At 37.1% G+C, this 19,429-nt stretch overlaps 1 protein-coding gene across 1 annotated transcript in view; it reads right to left on the bottom strand.

The window, feature by feature from the left end:
- Positions 1-19,429, bottom strand: part of ABLIM2 (actin binding LIM protein family, member 2) — a 102,902-nt gene that overhangs the window by 23,766 nt on the left and 59,707 nt on the right. Inside the window, exons 10-15 of the mRNA XM_010011350.1 lie at positions 16,873-17,019; positions 12,672-12,792; positions 10,846-10,944; positions 5,397-5,498; positions 4,091-4,144; positions 79-131 (exon numbers count right to left, since the gene is read on the bottom strand). Of these exons, the coding sequence (XP_010009652.1) occupies positions 79-131; positions 4,091-4,144; positions 5,397-5,498; positions 10,846-10,944; positions 12,672-12,792; positions 16,873-17,019 (576 nt within the window). The remainder of the gene's footprint in view (positions 1-78; positions 132-4,090; positions 4,145-5,396; positions 5,499-10,845; positions 10,945-12,671; positions 12,793-16,872; positions 17,020-19,429) is intronic.

Below are 19,429 nucleotides of genomic sequence, written 5' to 3'. Positions count from 1 at the left end.
CATATGAATATGTTTTAAAAAACACTTGCTGCAAAAAAGATTGATAAACTACTCCCTTTTGTTCTTTCTCATCAATACCTTTTTACTGTCCTGATCCAAACTTCCATCCTCCCCTTCTGATCTTCTTGCTGCTGGAAGATTAAGTTAATTTTAAAAATTAGAACATATTACATCTTTTTTTGTCTTCTGTTTTGACTGTTTCAAATGTTTTTAAGAGTTAAAAATAATACTAATAAAAAGAAAGAAACAAGAAGAAATTTTCCTGGGCAGAAAATTTGATGTGTAGAACTATAATTTCACAGAATTATTTAAATTATTTTGAAATTATTATACTAATATTCATCTTTCAGATATGCAGTAAATTTAGACAATCTACTCTTGCTGGATTTCAAACCTATCTTTTTAGGAAGAAACTACTTTGTAGGAATATTTGGTGGGAAAAACCCTACATCATAATTTAAGGACAGATTTATATGGTCACTGCACACAGTGTGGTCATTTCCCCATTCTTCTGAGTTACCATGACCATGAAAGTACACATGGTTTACACAGATATTTTGTGGTCTGCACACCTGGGCCTCCTATGGAGGATAGGAAATTATGGCAAATAAGATAGGAACAAATTTGGTATTACTCCTTCATGAAATCAGCAAGAGAGACTGTCAGGCTCTAGAATTCACAGTTCTTTAAGCAACCTCTTTTCTGACTATATTGCCCTCTTAAAGAGTCCAACAACAAGAAGAAAATATTGCTGATATTTTACTATTAGCTTGTTGTCTTGTAACTTTCCATCTTGCTTAGAAAAAATTCAGCTGAAAACCTAAAAGCTATTCATTAGATAGTTTCCAACCATCAAATGTGGTTTTCCTTGCCTTTTATGTCCCAGAGTATTTCAGACACTGAGTTACACCTCAGAAACTTGCAGAAAGATTTTGCACCAAATTTCACATCATTTCAGGTAAATTCACAAAATTTGAGCCCTATTTGCCTGCTTGATGTTGTTTTGGGGAGGGTTTTAATGGTAAGAAAATGAAGCAATGCAATGATCTAGCATTAATTTTAAGCCCATGAGAAGTCATCCTAACAAGGGATTGTCTGCAGCGCCTGAGTAAAAAGGGCAACACAAGAGCCTCTTGCAATGCAATGTAGCCAGAAAACATATTTATAAATAATAAAACCAGTATGATAATACAAGATGCTCAGATTAGATTCTCAGAGACAGAGGTGAGGAGATTAAATTGCACCATCAGAAGTGCTGCAACACCCCCAGCAAGTCAGGAACAACTCTGTCCCTCTGTTTCCCCACCAGCATGTTAGGAGAGGATCTGCCCTTTATCTAAACAACATGGGCAAAAGGCCACCACCATAAGCATTTCAGTGCTGTTCTGTTTCATTTTCTGGTGCCATCACACAGATCACAGCGAGACCTTAACTGGTTTTGCTGAAGAGGTGATACTTACAAAAAATGACAAATTGCAGTAAGGAAACAATCTGTGGGTTAGAGGAGAAAATCTGCAACTCCAGAGTTGGGTTGCTGTTGCTGGTTTTTCTTCACAATTTAATGTGGCAAAACAAAGCTGGGTCATAAAATAAAACTATGACAGAACTCAAGGTTTTCACAGTCAGTTAATAGCATCCTGAGGAAAGCAGTTTCCCAAGATGGGAAACTGCTTCTCCAAGAAATAAATAGAAAGAAATATCCAATATGACAGGTGAAGATTAAAGTCCCTACATTGCAAGAAGTACTTAAAACTGGTTCACTGATGTTTTGGCAAGCTCCTGCACTCTTCACTTTCTGACCTCAGGTCTCAGCCTCATCTCTCATATACTTTATTTTTCCAACACCTTTTTTCATTCTGGAATTGGGTGTTTACAATAGAAACACAGAAGCTGTAGCTACAGCAAATCTACTGGGCACTGCTGTAACTGAAACCTTTAAAGCCAAATGTTCTGGAAGAGCTCCTTGCACTTTTTGTTGTAAAGAACATTTTTGTGCTTGTTTGTTCAAACTTGTTCTCTTCAATGAAGGAATGTTCTCTGGCTCCTTTTCAGCATGTATTAGTTCAGTGTCCTATTAGCTTAAGGAGCTGAATCATCAGCTGCTCACGTGTTCATGCTTTAGCTGGAGGTTCTTCCAGCATAAAAGGTAAGTTTTATTTATTGTTTTATTTTTAATTTCTTTTTTATTGAAAGGAAAGTTCACTGTTTTTTTCTGTTTGCTTGAGTCAGAGTACATTATGGTTTGCTCTTAGTAGAAAAACAAGTGTGCATTTTCAGTGTAACCTTTCAGAACATCTATAATCTCTAAAATAAAGTTTAAAACATATATCTTTGTTAATTTACAGAAATTGCTGACTTGATAATTTAATTTCCAGCTCACTCCAGTGATTATGAGGAACAACTCCATCCAGCAGTGCAAACCTGACATAATCCAGACATCGACTGCATATCTGATGGATGGAAAATTGAAATAAAAATGCCTTGCCTGGAAGAAAAAAAAACGCTGCTGCTTAAAATCCTCTGTTCAAACCAAAAATGTCTATAAAATTAAATGATATCGCCAGGACACAAGACATCGGAGCCATATTGTCAACTTGTGTAAATCAGTGAAGCTACGCTGATTTACACCAGATGATTGTAACTTTGCATTTGCTCATGATCTTTCCAAACACCACTACAATATGCAACATTTTCGCTTGTCAGTAGCTTTTTTTTTCCCTCAGCCTGAGTACTTGCCTCAAGTGATTTGTGTATCTAAAGACAAGAAGGAATTAGAGAGCTTGGGCAGAAAATAAGGTGGAAAGATTACATTAAATCAAGCACTAAACCAAACAGATCCTATCTTTTTGCCTGAGAGGTAACATTAGTTTGTCCAAGATTAGGATACTGTGAGCAGAAAATGTCTAACACAGACCAACACCTAAAGTGCACTGAAACGTTAGTAAGTCTTGCTTTGCTCAAAACCATACCCAGAAAATCCACAGAGGTTATCTAAATCTGGATGATCTGAATGTGCATAAAGTACCAGCTACAGTGAACATGCACAGGCTGACTCACTCAGCTGGGAGACATTAGCTGACAATTTTCCTTCTTCTATTGCTGTATCAGAGCCCAACTAGAACTTCATCCAAACCAGAAATAATTGTTGTTTTCCAAGAAAGATAGCATAAAGATAACTACCTGAAAGCATAATTCTTTAAACTTTTGCATTTTTCAGGCACCCTTATTGCAGCAGAATCCCCACATGCTTGTTTCCAAAGAATAATGGTGGAATTCATTTTGGGAAAATGAATTCCCTATTACTAATCCTGTATCACAAAGCAAGATCATTGTCAAACATCATTGAGAACATAGTAGGCAGGCACTGACAGCAACCCAGTGATGCTCATTAGTGAAATATTAATAGAAGAACACACACTTTGTATTTATATTTTTCACATTAACTAGGGTCTTAAGTCAGATTCTCAGTGGCAGAAAACATCACATATTTCTTGTGTTGTTTAGAAACTCAGACAGCAACCTTGTTGCTGGGTCTACCAAAGGTTTTCCAATCACATCTTGCTGATATTATCAGCTACTGAATTTGTTCCTACTGAATTTTTTTGTAGTCATGGTGTGACTACATTTACTCTTGATGTTTTACAGCTTGAAGAACTTGCAGATGAAAGGTAGATATTTCATATTCACCAATTATCAATGAACATTTTTTCCCCAAGCAATGTAGAAGTCAGAATTAACTAAAAAGCTAGGTATCCCAAGGCATGGTCTGAAAACAGGAGAGCAACCTTCAACATTTACATGTTCTGTAGCATTCCATAAATGAGAAACCTGCTTTGAAGCTAGTATAAGCTCTGAATTACCAAGAAAAATCAAAGTATCATTATTCCAGTTTTAAAGAAGTTACCGAATCCTTGCACAGCATATTATATAAAACACTATTTAATTTTCACATTACTTTTCTTCCTTTTCTATTTGAGATTCTAGGGACATAATGAAACGCAAAGACTACAGCAAACTAATTTGGAAGTCAATAGGCATTTCTTTACAAAGGCACGTAGATAAAGCTGCAACAGAGAAAAGCAGACTGTACCATGCTGTTTGTAGATAGGAGGTTTCCTATAGATGTTATCTTTTACGCCAGTGTCTGAGGAAGAGGAAAGAGAAAGGAAAGAATAAAAGAGTAAGAAAGCAATTCAGACAATGCTGCTCGTTCTCCTCTCAGCAACACTAAAAATACAAACATTTCCCCAAAGACTTGAACATTCATTCAGCGGTTTGTCATTCACTGGTTGTTACAAGAGAACGAAGCTTTATTCATCATCTTTATATACTTAAAACATTGGCTATACCTGCCTATGCAACATAATCCCTCCTCAGTCTCTTGCAATGCTTTAAGACACCTTCAATAACATCAATTTGCTGAAATGCAGGTGGTTACACCTGCACTACCAATGTATATTTCATAGACGACAAAAAGAAACTGGCTACACTTGCCACTACTTAAAATAAAACTCATATACAGGTACAGACTACTATTATAGTCACACTTCAAAAAGGAATTTCTCCACTAATTATGAAAACTGTACATGTTCAGATATAGATGTTTATATTTGAAATGCTCAATATTCTTACAGAAAATCTTACAATTTGCCTACATTTTGAATATATTTTGAACTCAGCCTTCCGGCATTTTATTTTTTAAAGCCCCCAGAGCCACAGTCCAGGGTTCTCATAACACATTGTACAGACATCAGATTTACGTAGTATTACAGACCTGAGCAAATACAATTCCTAATTATGGTTTCTTTACAGAAACGTTAGCCCTTTGAGTTAAAAATGAATAAGCTATTCCACTGAGCAGGTAGATGTGCTTAGCAGTCAAAAAGCTAAACAGTGTGGACATAAATTTAATGCGCTTGTTGACTGAACGTGAACTTGAAAATAGTACAGTACATATGCAAAGCACAGCCACAGTGAGCCTCTGGAGTTTTAAAGTCTTCCAGCTATTTTCAAATCTATGCTAATATGACTAATTCAAAGAGTACATGGATAAGGAAAAAAAACAAAGCCAAAAAACCCCTTCAGCCTTCCCTCCTGCACACAAATTCAAGACCTATGCAGCCATGGCACTATAAATAATTGTACCTTTGTAGGCTTAATAACACTTGTCACTGCGTGCCTCCTCTAACACTTTCTTTTTTAACATCCACAAGCGCACAGCTCTCTAACTTCTTTATTTCTGAGATGAAGTTTAGCAGGTAACAGATTTGCACTTATCAGACATTTTCTTCTCTTGAAGTTCAAATTGACAGATCAATGAAAAAAAGAATTACATTCAGAAGAGAATAAACAGATGTCAGCAATCGAAGATCAAAAGCTAAGCAGTGAGTGCCTACCTGGGATATGGAAATGCCTAGGAGCCTGCTGATAGACAGAAGGTGAAGATTTGCTGTCTGAGTACATGGATAAGCTTGGAGTGCTCCGACCACTTTCACTGCCTCCAAGGGGAAGAGCAAAGAAAGCAGATAAAAGAAAAAATGGAAAGCAAAGTAGAGTATTTCAAGCATAAAAGCTTGTTCAGAATGACTTGTTAATCCAACAGTTTTAAATATATGGTTTTTGTGAAGTTCATTATTTTTCAGCACAGTGTATTGGCTTAGTCTCCAAGCATCTCATCAATAATGAATATCTGAAAGATAATATCAGATTAAACTGCCCCACTTTGAAACTAAAGCTTGTCTTTTAACAGCACTTTAATGAAGAAAATAAAAGGGTAAGAACTTCCACAGCCTTGCAATGTGTTTTGCATAGCCTTAACTGAGTAATCTATCAATCAAGTTTTTTTACAAGTTTAATGCTATGGCTCATGGCCTGCCCTGAAACCAGTAATGAAATCATTCAGTGGTGTTTAAATTATGTCAGAGCAGGACTAGACTAAAAACCAGATGTTCCAGTAAAATCAAATACTCTTGCATATATCAGTGACAAAAACAGATGTTGAAATTTGGTTCTTAATTGAAAACTTTTCCCACAGGTAACATGCCACAGCTCTATTTATGCAAACAAGGTTGGATTATCAAGTCATAGATCTATAATGCCATAGTCACTTCACCAAATTTCAAGATATACATAGGATTGATGTGTATTCATTTTTACACTTGTTTTGTCAAATGCTCATTAGATGCCACTTATTTCTTCTTAGCTTATTTCCCAGAAGCACCCTCTATGGCATTATAGTGCTGCTTGGCAAACAAAAAAGTAAAGCTCTACTTTTTTGGGACTTGTAAAATCCTATTAGTTTACAGCACTGTTAAGCAACTGGAAGCCAAACATGACATTTATTCTAACATAAAATGGTTGTTAATTCACTGTTATTGTTTTAGTGCAGATGGAGCACAAATTTAACGGCTAGTAATGATGAAATTATAGCAAGTTTTTTTGGGGTAAAGAACGTGCAGCAGCTCAGGGATACTAGATCTGTAACTGAGTTCCAGTTTCAGGGAGGGGAAGTTTTCTAACCATAAAACTACTGGATTACCATAACTGTCTAGGCCATGCCCATGGAGGTGGTCTCTGCCTCTGCTGACAAACAGTGGGTGCATGGTCATAGGTCTGTCAGCAAAGCCAGCCTTGACATGCATCACTGAAGTCAGCTGCGTAGTGCCACTGTGTCCGGCAGGAGCACAAACAGGCCAGATGAGGTCAGAAGAGTGTGCTGTGTATCTCATGATGATACGCTAACTAATCCATTCTAAATTGTGTGCCTGTTATTCTTACAGTTGGTGAAAAATTAGAACTCAAAATTTTTCAGCTGTTACCATTGTGTAGTCAATAGAAGAGATTTCTCCTTGGAAAAAAATGTAATCTGAGCAGTTGAGAGCTGAAATCACAACTGCATGTGCTGATAGCCTCTGGTCCTTCCAAACGGTAAGGGGAGAATTATGGAATTACTAAAATCTTGGTGCATCACCATCACCTGGCAGTCCAGTTGTCCTCAGACAAGGAACCAGACAGTTATTCAGTTTCTTGATTCCTGCTTTGCTCTTGGAAGGAAAGAAGTAGTGACAGGTTTCAATGCACATTTATTAATTCCCTCTTTCTTTGCTGCTTGCTGCCCAGATGCCTGGCCATCCCTGCTAAATGGAAGAAGCCTCAGTATCACTCCCAGTTTGAATGCAAAGAGAAGTGGTAGACACTTATTTAAGCAAGGTCCCGTATGACCCCAAACCCCTTAAAAAACTTGTCATTCATTCAAATGTGATGTTACTATTGGAATCTTTTAATTTAAAAAGAAAAGGAAAGTTTTCAAGTGATTTTCACAGTGTATTAATTCCTAATTTACTTAAAACCTAGCATATTATTAAAAATGTATATCCATATATGACCTGCATGAATAATCACTTCACTGAGCAGTGACCCCGAGGTGCTGGTATAGTACACACCTACAGGGTCCTTCTTCAGGGATAGGATAGGTCAGCAAGGAATCAGGAGGAAGCATTGATTAAGAGAAATAAATTTCTAAGATTACAGAATACAAGCACAAGTACTAGCGGACAGCAAATCTGCAAACTGCTCTATGCAAGGATCATCTGTGTGGAGTGGTTTGCAAAGTCATAACCTCTAACTTGCTCAAAAGGGAAGAATTAAGGATGAAATGAGGGAAAAGGTTCACTCATACAAGCTGATGCTCATTTAAACTTTAATTCTGCCACTGATTTGGAGAAACACACAAGAGAAGTTGTATTCCACATTTTGCATACAAAAATAAGTCTTTAATAACAAAGCAAACTGAAGACCCATGTAGAAAGTTCATGTGATGGTACTACAGACAGTCATTTCATCTAGCCTATAATTAAAATCTCTCAAAAGAGACTTCGCCAAGAATCTCTCTCTTTCAAGATTTGCCTGGTACACACTGAAGAAGAACTTCAAAGAAGGTCTCAGAGAAATTACAACTATCCCCAAAGAGTGATTTTTCAAGCATTTGGGTTTGTCTTTTGCCACAAGAAGCTGCAGGCTGTGCTCTGCTCTACTGGTCAGTGCAGAGCGAAAAAACAGAATCATGAACTCTTCCCTGGATTTTGTGTAACTTGGAAAGAATCTTACTTTGAACTTGAGTGTCAACCACAAAAACTTCCTTGTGTCTTTTGGCTGCTGACAGGGTAGGCGGCTCTTAACCTTGTGTTTGTGGAGCCAACTGACCAGAGCTCAGACCATGCTCCCTTTTCAAGGGATTGTCAGGAAAAGTATAACATTGTTTATTTCTCTTTCCTTGTCAGCTTTTACCTCATCTGGGAGGATGTGAAACTTGATAACAAGTTACATTAAGAGCTGTCTAAGTTCAGGATTGAACAACAAACAGATAGATACCACTGGCCTGATGAGGGAGTTGTCAGAGTGTACTCCTGAAACTGGATCTTTTAATATCTCTGCACATGGTGCATTAAGCAAGACAAAGTTTTTTGAAGTCTGATGACTAATTCTTTTCAAGCTTTCAAAGCCACATGAATGGGAAGCTGTGCACGAGAAAGGCAAGATACATTCCACCACAATTTAAGTAAGTATTTTTCAGCAGGGCTCAGCACAGCTCACTGACTCCATCACCTCAAGAGTTACACCAAGCGTAGGTACTAGGAATATCACACTCTATGACAGTAAACTGTGAAGCTTTCTTGAAGTGAGGTTTTCACAGGATTTATTTTGAGGACATTCCAAGACAAAAATCCTTAACGGAGCATAACTAAATCACATGTCTGCATGATAAAGAACAGCTCACCCTACTATACTTCATGGGAGCTTGACTACAGCGCACTGAAGAAAGAACAGGAACTTGGTAATCATATTTTTCACTGGAAAAATGATGAACCATGTAATTCTCTGGAAGAATACAACACAAACTCATTGAAATAAAAAAAAAAGATTCTGCCTGTTTTAATTTCCCCAGGGAAACTATCATTTTCTGTCTCCTGGAAGCCTAAAGAAACACTTTTAATACAACTGTGGAGTGCTGGTTTTACAAAGATTACTTCCAGCATTATTAAGTGGTGTATGATTTCTGGATTTAATAATTTTTTTAAATGAGTTTGATTTCACCTTTTTAAAACTGAAAATAAGATAAAGAAAAAAAAATACAGTCTGCAACTCAGAAAAAGGAATTAAGAGACCTTGAAGAGGACAGAGGCAAATCTTCTGACTCCTTTTGGACTAAGACATTAATTCAGTGTAAAACAGGAGGTAATCTATGCAACTTCTGCAGGGCTTAGGATACCTATACAAGAAAGTGATAACCAGGCTTGCCTGTCTCCCAGGAGCACTATAAGCTACTGCTTGCAAAATATTTCAGCTCCTTGATAAAAAGTGCTGCAGAATTGCAAAACATCATTTTGATCACATTACTAATAATTGTTTGGGCACAACGAGGTGCCACTAGAGGATTTCTTTCTCCAAACAGAAGCACTAAGTAATTGCTACTGCTCTGAGCAACAGCAGGTAGCACTGAACAGAAACTCATTTTAAGAGGAGTGCTGCTAAGCAACTGCAGACAGGCTTTTGAGTAAGAGCTTTCCATACAGCAAAATCATGCACTGCAGCACACAAAAGTGTTTTTCCTCACTCAGTACATCAGGTTGGATAACATCATCCACATTTAGAGAACAGATCAAAAAACTGCTCAAGTAGTGCCTCAGAGAATACTAGGGTATGTGCCAGCCTTCCAGAAATGCGTGTGGGTGACTGCTTTGTGATTGTGGGAAGGAGCTATTCAGGTAGATTTTAAAATGGCAACAAATAGTTCAGTCTCATCAATCTTTTCCTCCCAAATTTTCTCTCAGGGATCACATTTGGAAGACTCGAGCCTGATTCTGTTCTTGTTTGCACCAGTGAAATTCAGCTGACTGTGGGCAGGACTCTTTCTGGATGTGTTAGGGCCCAATAAATATGCATCCATTACTTTTCCAAAGGCAATGAATGCCTGCTATTCAATTGAGTTTGCAAGTCTGGTTCCTTCAGAGGGTCACTTCCTTTTCTGTAATGTTACAGTAGCAAGAACAGTTTTGCTTTATTAAATCAAACAGTAAATGAGAGTCAAGGAACAGGCGCTGAAAATGTTTGCCATTCATGTCTCCACCCCATTGACATTGTCATTAGAAAGGATGGACTCAGAGGAAGACATGAGGTAGCTGAATGTCTTCTCTTTCTGACATTAAACTAACTAGCTAAAAAAAATAGCCTTTGACTCAAAGGTTCATGGCATTCCCCTGTACTGCCTCATCAGAACATGGAGTTCATTCAAAGTTAATATCCACTGGAAAGAAAAAAAAAAAATAAAAAAATAATGGCAAGGAGAATAGATTCAGTTACTCTGTTTTAGGCACAGATTATTTGTTGATCAGTGTAGCTTTACTGATTTAACCAGCTTATCTGGCATATTGTTTGTAATGCTACAAATAAGATGAAGAATATCTAAAAGTAGAAGATAACTGATCGTCCAGTGTTGGATCCAATAATATGGTTATAATATTTATTCAGCACCACCAAAATAAGGTAAAGGTAAGCACTACATTTTAGAACAGATTTCCAAATTATTCCCTCCCCTATTTTCATTAAGGAAGCTAATTCTTTCCCTCCACCCCTTGGAAATACACTTAATGCTCACTGAAAAAAAAGCAAAAATAAGCCCCATACCCACTCAGTTCTTCAAATTTACACAATACATCAAGAAAGCAGTTGCACAAAATTAAGACAAATTTTATCCAAGTGGAAGCCATGCTTGCACAGACATAAAAGTGAAACACATCTGAATAAGTCTACAGTATCACAGCACGGTTTTGCATTCCTGGACCTTACCTTTGAAGAAAGGGATGTAATGATGTCTGAATGTAGATGTAAGGCTTGGGTGTTGGGGCAGGGAGATGCAGCTACTGGTACCAAGACTCTGAGTACCAGCTGGGGGCAACAGAGAGTAAGTGAAAATAAACTATTTAGTTCACTTACTGAAAGCCACAAATTACAATGCCATCCTTTTTTCCAGGAACATTTTCCTCCTGATGCTTAGAAAACATATAGTTTATATGTGAGACTTCATCTTTCTCTAGTTATTGCTAAAAACAGCACAGTGGCCATACTATGTGTTTAGCCAAGGGACACGGGCTTTCCACAGGCAAAAAGAGTATTACAGAAAACCCCTAATAATGTAATGCATCAGAAAATATTCCAGAAAAGGTATCACAAAAAGCATAGCTGCACTCAGGGAAAATCTGCATATTCAAAAGCTGCAAGAGGGAATGATATATGCTCATAATGGATCTAATGAAATGAAATGGGGAGAGCCTTATCTCTGCTGAGAACTGTGCTATGAGTGGGCCCAGTTCTCCCTGCTGTCGGGTGCACACTGGTAGGATCTAGTTCACAACACACCAGGGCACTCAAGTGCATGGCTAATTTAAGCATTTGAAGAAACATCCTGAAGTTATTTGAGCTCTGAAAGTTAGACATGTGGTTAAGTACTTTGAAAAACATTCTCAAAAGTCGTCTTTCTTTGCTTTGTTGTAGTAATATCCTGATAACACATTTTGGCATTTATTAGAAGCGGCAATAATGATGACCATCTTCTGAATTTTCAATGAAGCTGTAAAACATTAGAATTAATTTGGAATTCTGTTCATCTTTCCTCCTTGCTTTAACAGTGTGCAGCTAAACTTAAGCATGATACAGCTGCCACACTTCCAGTGGAGACTAATATTTCTGCTATTTAATAGATCTTTGATACTCAGTCTCATTTCCACTTTGTCAAAGACTTTATCTATACATATATTCAATTCCTGTAAAAACTGTTTCTGTTATCCATAAAATTTTCATTTCCACTGGAAAGATTAAGAACTCCCTATTTAAAAAACTGGTTTATAATTACAAAGTATTGCCAATGAAATTAAAAGACACCCAAAAAGAATATTGTAAATGCTCTGTGTTCTCCATCCAAATGGTGAAGTGGAGAAAAATTAGAATGGATTTTAAGCAATTTTGTTGATTATTTCCAAGGATAAAACTCTGTACGGTGCCCAAATATGAATGGACTTTTCTAATGGACTCCCATGGAAAGATCAAAATGAGGTGATCTCTGTGTGACGAGAGCGCTAGCACAGCTGCTACTACAGCCCAAAGCTGCAATGAACACTGCTGTGAGCTTCTCAACTAAAGTAACTTGTCCTTCAAAATCAAGCCAATAGCATCACTAGTTATTCTCCAGCTCTTGCATTGTGGAGAGGAGACACAGACCATAACCCTGCAGTACAAGAAAGGCTCATGAAGTTACTCAATCACTCTCTCAGCTTTGTGTGCATTCACAACTACCACCCCACACCTTGAAAGAGCTAGGGATTGAATGCATAACTTCAGGCAGGATGGGACCAGGATTAAGTTCTTTAAACTGTTCTGTCTTCCATTTACACATAGATAGAAACAATCTTTCTAGACACCTGTTTTCATTTTCTTAGATGCTCGTTCCTGAAGCACTTGTTTCGTTTCTCCCCATGGGACTCTCTGTTCACAGTAAATATATCATTGTAAACCCACTACTCCACCTTAAGCCCCTGTCTACTAGAGCCTACCTTACTTAAAAAATAAGATAAAGTACTAAAAAAATCTATAGAGTAAATAAGGGTGCTTTTCATTACCTGGTCTGCTGTAATGCTGAGGAGAATGGGAGGTTGGAGTGTAGCGACCATAGCCCAGTGAGCCAGCGGAGCTAGGACTTGACGTCCTGTACTGCTTGAAAGATCTGTCATCTTGGTCACCCTGAGAGTGAAAGATGAAACATATGTCATTAGGGAAAAGAACTTCTGAAATAGACAGAATATATGATGTTGCACGTTTCTGTGCCGTGCAGGTGGAAGTCAATGCTATTGTAACGCTCCATGCAATCACAATGAAATGATGTGGCTTTCAGCCATAAGCTCCTCCACTGCAGTATGACTGAAAGAGCTCTGCCAAGTATCAGAGACCGGTCATGTTCCCAGGAAAGTCAACACATACGTAAATTTAAAATGACAATTATATATAATTTGAAAAGAACAGAAGACTGTAAAGGTATTGTTTCAGGACAGTATAATTCCCTGAACATACACAAGTGAGTGGAAGATGGAATCAGGTTAGTATGGTAGTACTATGGTCACTTTTGTACCCATACAAATGGATGCATAATGGTTACAGGCAACAAAAAATCAGCATTTGTTGGCTTTATTATGTCACAGAAATGACTATGTCTGCTCTATAAATTGCCCACTGTAGCATATTACAACATGGTCATTACTAGCTAAATAACTGATAGAAACACTCATACATAGCATTAATATTAATACTGCAGCATTGGCAAAGCAAGTCATACAACCCATTTCCCACTAAACCCTTGGCTTCAACCACTTAAAACCCTATGGACAGTCATAGTCCGAAAAATATTTCCCTTTTCCTATTCCAGTAGGAGTAAGTGAAGACATGCTATACCACAGCAAGTGCTAGTCACTTGTTATGAATACTGGCACTCATATGACTCTCACTAGATAATTCACCATTTAAACATACAGGAGATCCTACTTAGCCCCATAATTACTATGCAGATCGCTATCAGGACAACTTAATTACATCCTACAATTCATCTTTGGATAAATTTAGCTTCTCTGGGATTATCCTTGACTCTATAGAGATGTACAATGTTTTCCCTTCATCAGTTTTTCTTCTCTTGTCCAGGTGTGCTCTGTCCCTTCTACCTCACCCCAGACTCACTGCTTGCATTTTCAAAAATGGAAAATCAGTTTTATATAGTGGTGAGAAACATTATTTCTTTAATATCAATTTCAGAAGAGATTATACAATCCCATCCCCCAAAAAACAGAGAACAACTGATGCCTTCCCAAGCTTACGATGGATGTTCTGTAGGCATTATGCCACCAACTCCTCTGTGCCCAGTTTGGGATGTTTCCCTCCCAATGTAGCTACATTATTTAATACTCACTCAAACCCTTGCAAAGAGAGTTAACAAGCAGTATAGCAATGTCTCTAGAAAGGCTTGTGATGTTATTTAAATGCCTGTTAACCGTCTATGATGTGCCCAATTGTATGATATGCAACAAAACTGATGACAAGTTTGCAGACGATGATGCCTGGGCACCTGATCATAGACTCTTCAGAGAAAGAAAGCAAGTATGGAAAAGCTGGATAACATGGGAGCGTTCAGGTAACACAAATCATGACAGCACCAACTTCCATACCAGTGTCACTTTTGGAATTTAATAGTATCGACATTTTGATAATTCGTAGCTAATTTAAAGGAAATTATTATAATCTTCTATAACACCAAAATTTGACATTGTTCCAGACCTTACCTTTTGTGTATTTTGTGTCTCTGGAAGGAGCAATCAAGTGAAATCCAATATTAAATAAAGCACATTTTTATTTTTAAACTAGCAATTAAATTACATCCCTATGGGTTAACTTCTCTGTTTAACCAGTGTTTATAGTGGTAGTTTGTGTTTTAAAATCCTTAATAGAAATTTGAAATTCTCTGCTATTACCAAAATTTTGTAATTTATAAAATAGGGATAATGGAGAAATTAGCCAGGCCTGTGATATGTAATTGAGTTACTATCCAGGAAACTGTGAAATGCTATCACTGCTTCTAAGGTGAAATAATGACTGGCTTTGATTGTTAATGCACATCAAAACACACCTAGAAGTTCAGGTATGTGCAAATGATGTAACAGTATGTGTTAAACAGTTAAAAAAGTAGTTTAACTATTTGTGGAAAAAAATAAAAAGACACAGAGAAAGCTATGCTGAGCATTAATTCAAGTCAACTCATGTTGGCAGCCAATAATGTAAACATAAATCATATTTCCCAATGTAATTTATTTAGTAGAGCTTGAAGAAGTAACCATCATACAACCTTTATTTTGGAGAGCACAAACATGGATGACAGCGGAGGTAGATGTATACAGATGACAATCCAGAAGCAAAGCACGTATTCAACACAAGTAACACACCGTGGAAAACAAATTATAAAACCCCATGCACTGTAGAGGCTGGAGGCAAACCCCACATTTCAGGTGCTGCTGGTTATCAATATGACCAGGTTTATGCATCACAAAACAGGTCAGAAGAGGAGAAACAAAGGCATTGGGGATTACCTCAGTAGGTGTTGGAGAGAGCAACTGAGGTGACTGCAAACAGCAACACACAACAAATTAGTGAAACAAATTCATGCATGATGTTACTTGTGAGAAAAACTACTCTTAAAGTATCAATATCTGTGTGTAACACATGATACAGTTGGAAAAACACCTGTCATTTAAGTTAGGGCAATTTTTGGTTTTATATAAGTAAATAAGGAATAAGATACAAATAATTTTATAGGAAGATTTTGCTGATTTCTTTACTACAGAATCCTGGGGTCTGGTGAGGCCAGTCATGCTGCCACTGCTGTTCAGTCATTTTCCTTTCAAAATTAAATACTATGTTTGGTTAGTTGAGCAAAGCAAGTCTACTGAAAGTATCATGGCTGCAGGTAGTAGCCAGGATGCTGAAATTTGGAACACAGGATTTATTTCTGCCCTGGTAATATCAAGGATATAAATAATTGGAGCAACATGAAAATGTGTAAGTTGGATTGCAAGCACAGCCCAAAACCACCTCGGAGTGGGTGCAATGACTGAGTCCTCACAGGAGCTGGGTGGGAGGTTGTTTAGTCTACATACCTCTGCCAAGCAGAGATGTAAATGGGCAGTTGAGGACAGCAACAAACTACCAGCGCCCACGAGTTCTAACATAGAAAGGAAGTGTTTATACTCCGTAGATTCCACAGGGCTAGGCAGCAGCTTTTGGTTTTGTGAAATCAGAAACCTAAATCCTGTTCAAATCCTTTACCAGATACCATCTTAATTCCTTTAGGATGCATTATAATGGAGCTACTGTGGTTCAGCGTTGTACAGAGAGGGTTTGGAAGAGAGTCTGCAGAACCTAACCTATATGCAGCATTTTACATGAGAGTAGTACTGAGACTTTAGTGGTACTGGTTAAGTGTAAAAGAGGTTATAATAAATAATATGGCTATTACTTATAGCATGTTTCACTTAAGTCTATAGAGAACAAAGCAGGTTTCCATTCTAGACCATGTATAACTTTCCAATATAACTAGATATGTCTAAGAAGTTTGATTTGTAGAACACATCTAAAAGCACAGAAGAAATCAGAACTTCGAGTGAAAGGTAGAAATGGTTAGAGAAAAAAACCTAACTTGCATGACAGGAGTTATATACAAATATGCTTCACAAAAAAAAACAGAATTAGTATTAGTTAGATTATGTTAAATTAAATTTCACTAGCACAAACCGCATCATATTAGCACTGCATATGAATAGGTTGAAATGCATGCATGACATGAGGATGAACTTCACTAAGGGACAGTTGAAAGAAATCTGTACTTGGAAAGTGATACCATTGTTGTGTTACAAAAATAACATGGTACACTTTTAAAGAGAAGAAAAAAAAATCATGGAAGACATTTGGCTTCGCTTCTGATTTCTGCATTATAATTAGCAATGGCTCCTGTTTCCTACCACATGCATGAACTCCTCTTGGAGAAAAACATTTTAATTACATGTCATCTGCTTAAAAAATGATCACAGAAAGTTCCACACACTAAAAAGTGAAATGATCGTCTCACTTGTTTTCATGAAAGGCCTTATGAATGAATGGATGATATGATTCAATTAACTGAAGTTATAAGCGTTGTTTTGTTGGGTTTTTCTTTTAAATTATGCACATGTTTAATGATGCACATAAAATCTCAAATTCATAGTGAAAAAAATACCCATGTTTCAGTACCTCCCCGTAACTATGCCTGTCATCTGAAGAGTAACTGATATATGGAGAATAGGAGATCATATCTGGGCGGTCAATGTTATAGATGGCTTTATTTTTAGGAAGAGCAGCCAAATCCCTGTAGTCAAGAATTTCATCTCCAAGCTTTGCCTAAGAAAAGGAGGAAAGAAGGCAGTGAGAATAAGAAAGAATACGACCAGGATGCAAGCAGAAAAGAACAGATAAGTGTAGGTAGAAAAGCAATCATCAAATTAAACCACTTTTACTGTTTATGCACGTTTAAATATATTTACTACAAAATGCTAAATATTACTGTTTTCTTTTTATGAACTGGTGCTTTCTATTTTTCTTTGCCACTCACATTTGGCTAATGAGTAGATGGTATCATTCCAGTTCTCTTGGTTATATCCTACTTATTGCTAGCTGGACAAAGACACACAGGGGACAGATATTGTAGTACTTTTCAGGCAAAATACCCTTCATTTTAAGTGGTTTTGGTGTGAAGGGTCCCCCTACCATAAGCAGCACTGAATAATCAAATACATATTTCCAACATACACTCTCCAGATGCTGAAAAACATTAGCCTGGTCTTTAATTTTTCCCATTCAGCTGTGTCCCACAGCTTCACCTCCTTTCCTGACTATGTCTAAGTAGCCCTTAATTATGGGTCACAAACCAGCAGATGATGGATTTGCACCATGGTGGATTAGTTGGAAGATCACAGATGCCACTTAAGCAAAGTTCAAATCCTATCATGAGACTCACACAGCCAACAGAGGGAAAGGGCTGTGTTGCTCCCCATTCTTCTTTTACTACTCTTATTCCAAAAGTATAATTATCAAAATGCCACTTTTGCACAGATTATCCTTAGGATAATGGTAACTTGCAGCAAAACCATGTCCAGCACATACTGTTTTGTAGATACAATGACAAGTTGGCCAGATTAGGAGTGGAGAAATGGACAGTGTAATTGTCTCATTCCCAGCTCAGGCTTTGCAGAATGATAAGCTCTTTCTTGGCAACAAAATGATGAGTGAATCTTGCTATTCTCTGAAAATCTCTGTATGATCAGCTATAAAACTGTAATAATTTTTTCCACATGTAAAAATATGAAAGTATCTAGGACTTATGTGTGCAGTGATAATATTTTTTTTCTTAGTATGAGCTAAGAAAAGTTCAATAGATTTTCCAGGGAAGTTTTCTATTAGGTTAATCATACAGGAAAACATAAGTGTGATAACTTTCAGTTATCCATTTTTCTAAAACAGTGTATGAATTTGTGCAAATGTAAGCAACGTGGAAAGGAGGAAGATTCCTCTTAAGAAAGTGGAACAAAGCTGCCACAACCATCACATATTCTTATCCTCAAGACTAATGAAAAAACGTCTTTTAATCAAATACGTGATTCTTAGTTATCTACAGATCTCACCTTCCATGCAGCTAGTTCAACAAGCTAAAGAGCAATGAAATAGCCCCTTAATGCAAATAAATCCTTCTCTACTGAGAGCCAGTGGCAAGCTCTGATGCAGAGACAGCTCATGCAAAGGTAAGGAGGAATCTGTCTATCAGGTCTGTTCCAGGAAGACTTTGGGCAGCATTGTACCTACAAGAAAGGCCAAGGAGGCTATCATAATTCCTTTTCTAAGGTATCCAGGCTGCGGATACCATTCTATTGAACCCAAAGAAGTTAAAAACTGGAAATATTTAAATGTGAATTATGGTAATTTTAGCCCCTATCTCTCCATGTAGATGTGCAACTTGAGATCCTCCCACTAGACTTCAGAACTGACAGGAGTAAAACTTAACTAGTTATGCAATTCTCTTCGGTTTAAATATCAAAATGTAGGCAAATTTGGATTAAAAAACAACCTTAGAGATACAGTTTCTTTCTCAACACTCAATTCTACAAACATCCAACCTACATTGTTTTTTGTTTTATTTTTCACCTACTTTCAAATATGTGAGTGGAATTCAAATATGCCAGGGAAGGCTCAAATTACGAGTAAGAGGCTTTAAACCACTTCAATAATCTGGTATTTTGGATTCTGTTAAACCCTGCTCTAAGTTTTGAGTATCTATTTCATCTGGAATATGTAATTTTACAATTGTATACATTGTAAATATGATCTGTATAAAAATGTGATTTCTATTCCTAGTATGACAACGTACAACACAGCTGTGTAACCTAACTTAAACCTTCAAGTTGTTTATATTAGGTTGGAGTACCTAATTCTATCTTCATAAAATATAGCTAAGTATAAAGAAGGACTTTTTTAAAGCCTTATTTAATCTCATAATTTAGAAATCAAATAATTTTTAAGTGATATTTAGGGTCTCTGAGGGGACATCGGCACTAGGGTAAATTTTAGTCTGGATATAATGAAGTCATCATTAAAAATCATGAAAAGATACCCATCAACTTCAAAGGGCATTGACCTGTGCCCTATCTCAGTGCAAGAAAACACCAAAGTCTGGTATCAACAGATGAAGAAAAAGTGGTATGGCTTTAGTAAACCATCTGTGACCCACATTCAGGTTTAGTCAAAACATGCTTTCTTC

This window comes from Nestor notabilis, unplaced genomic scaffold (genome assembly GCF_000696875.1).
Source record: "Nestor notabilis isolate BGI_N333 unplaced genomic scaffold, ASM69687v1 scaffold24893, whole genome shotgun sequence".
In the NCBI taxonomy this organism is placed as follows: domain Eukaryota; kingdom Metazoa; phylum Chordata; class Aves; order Psittaciformes; family Psittacidae; genus Nestor; species Nestor notabilis.
The sequence above is the reverse complement of the archived record's forward strand: the minus strand, read 5'-3'. Positions and strand labels throughout refer to the sequence as shown.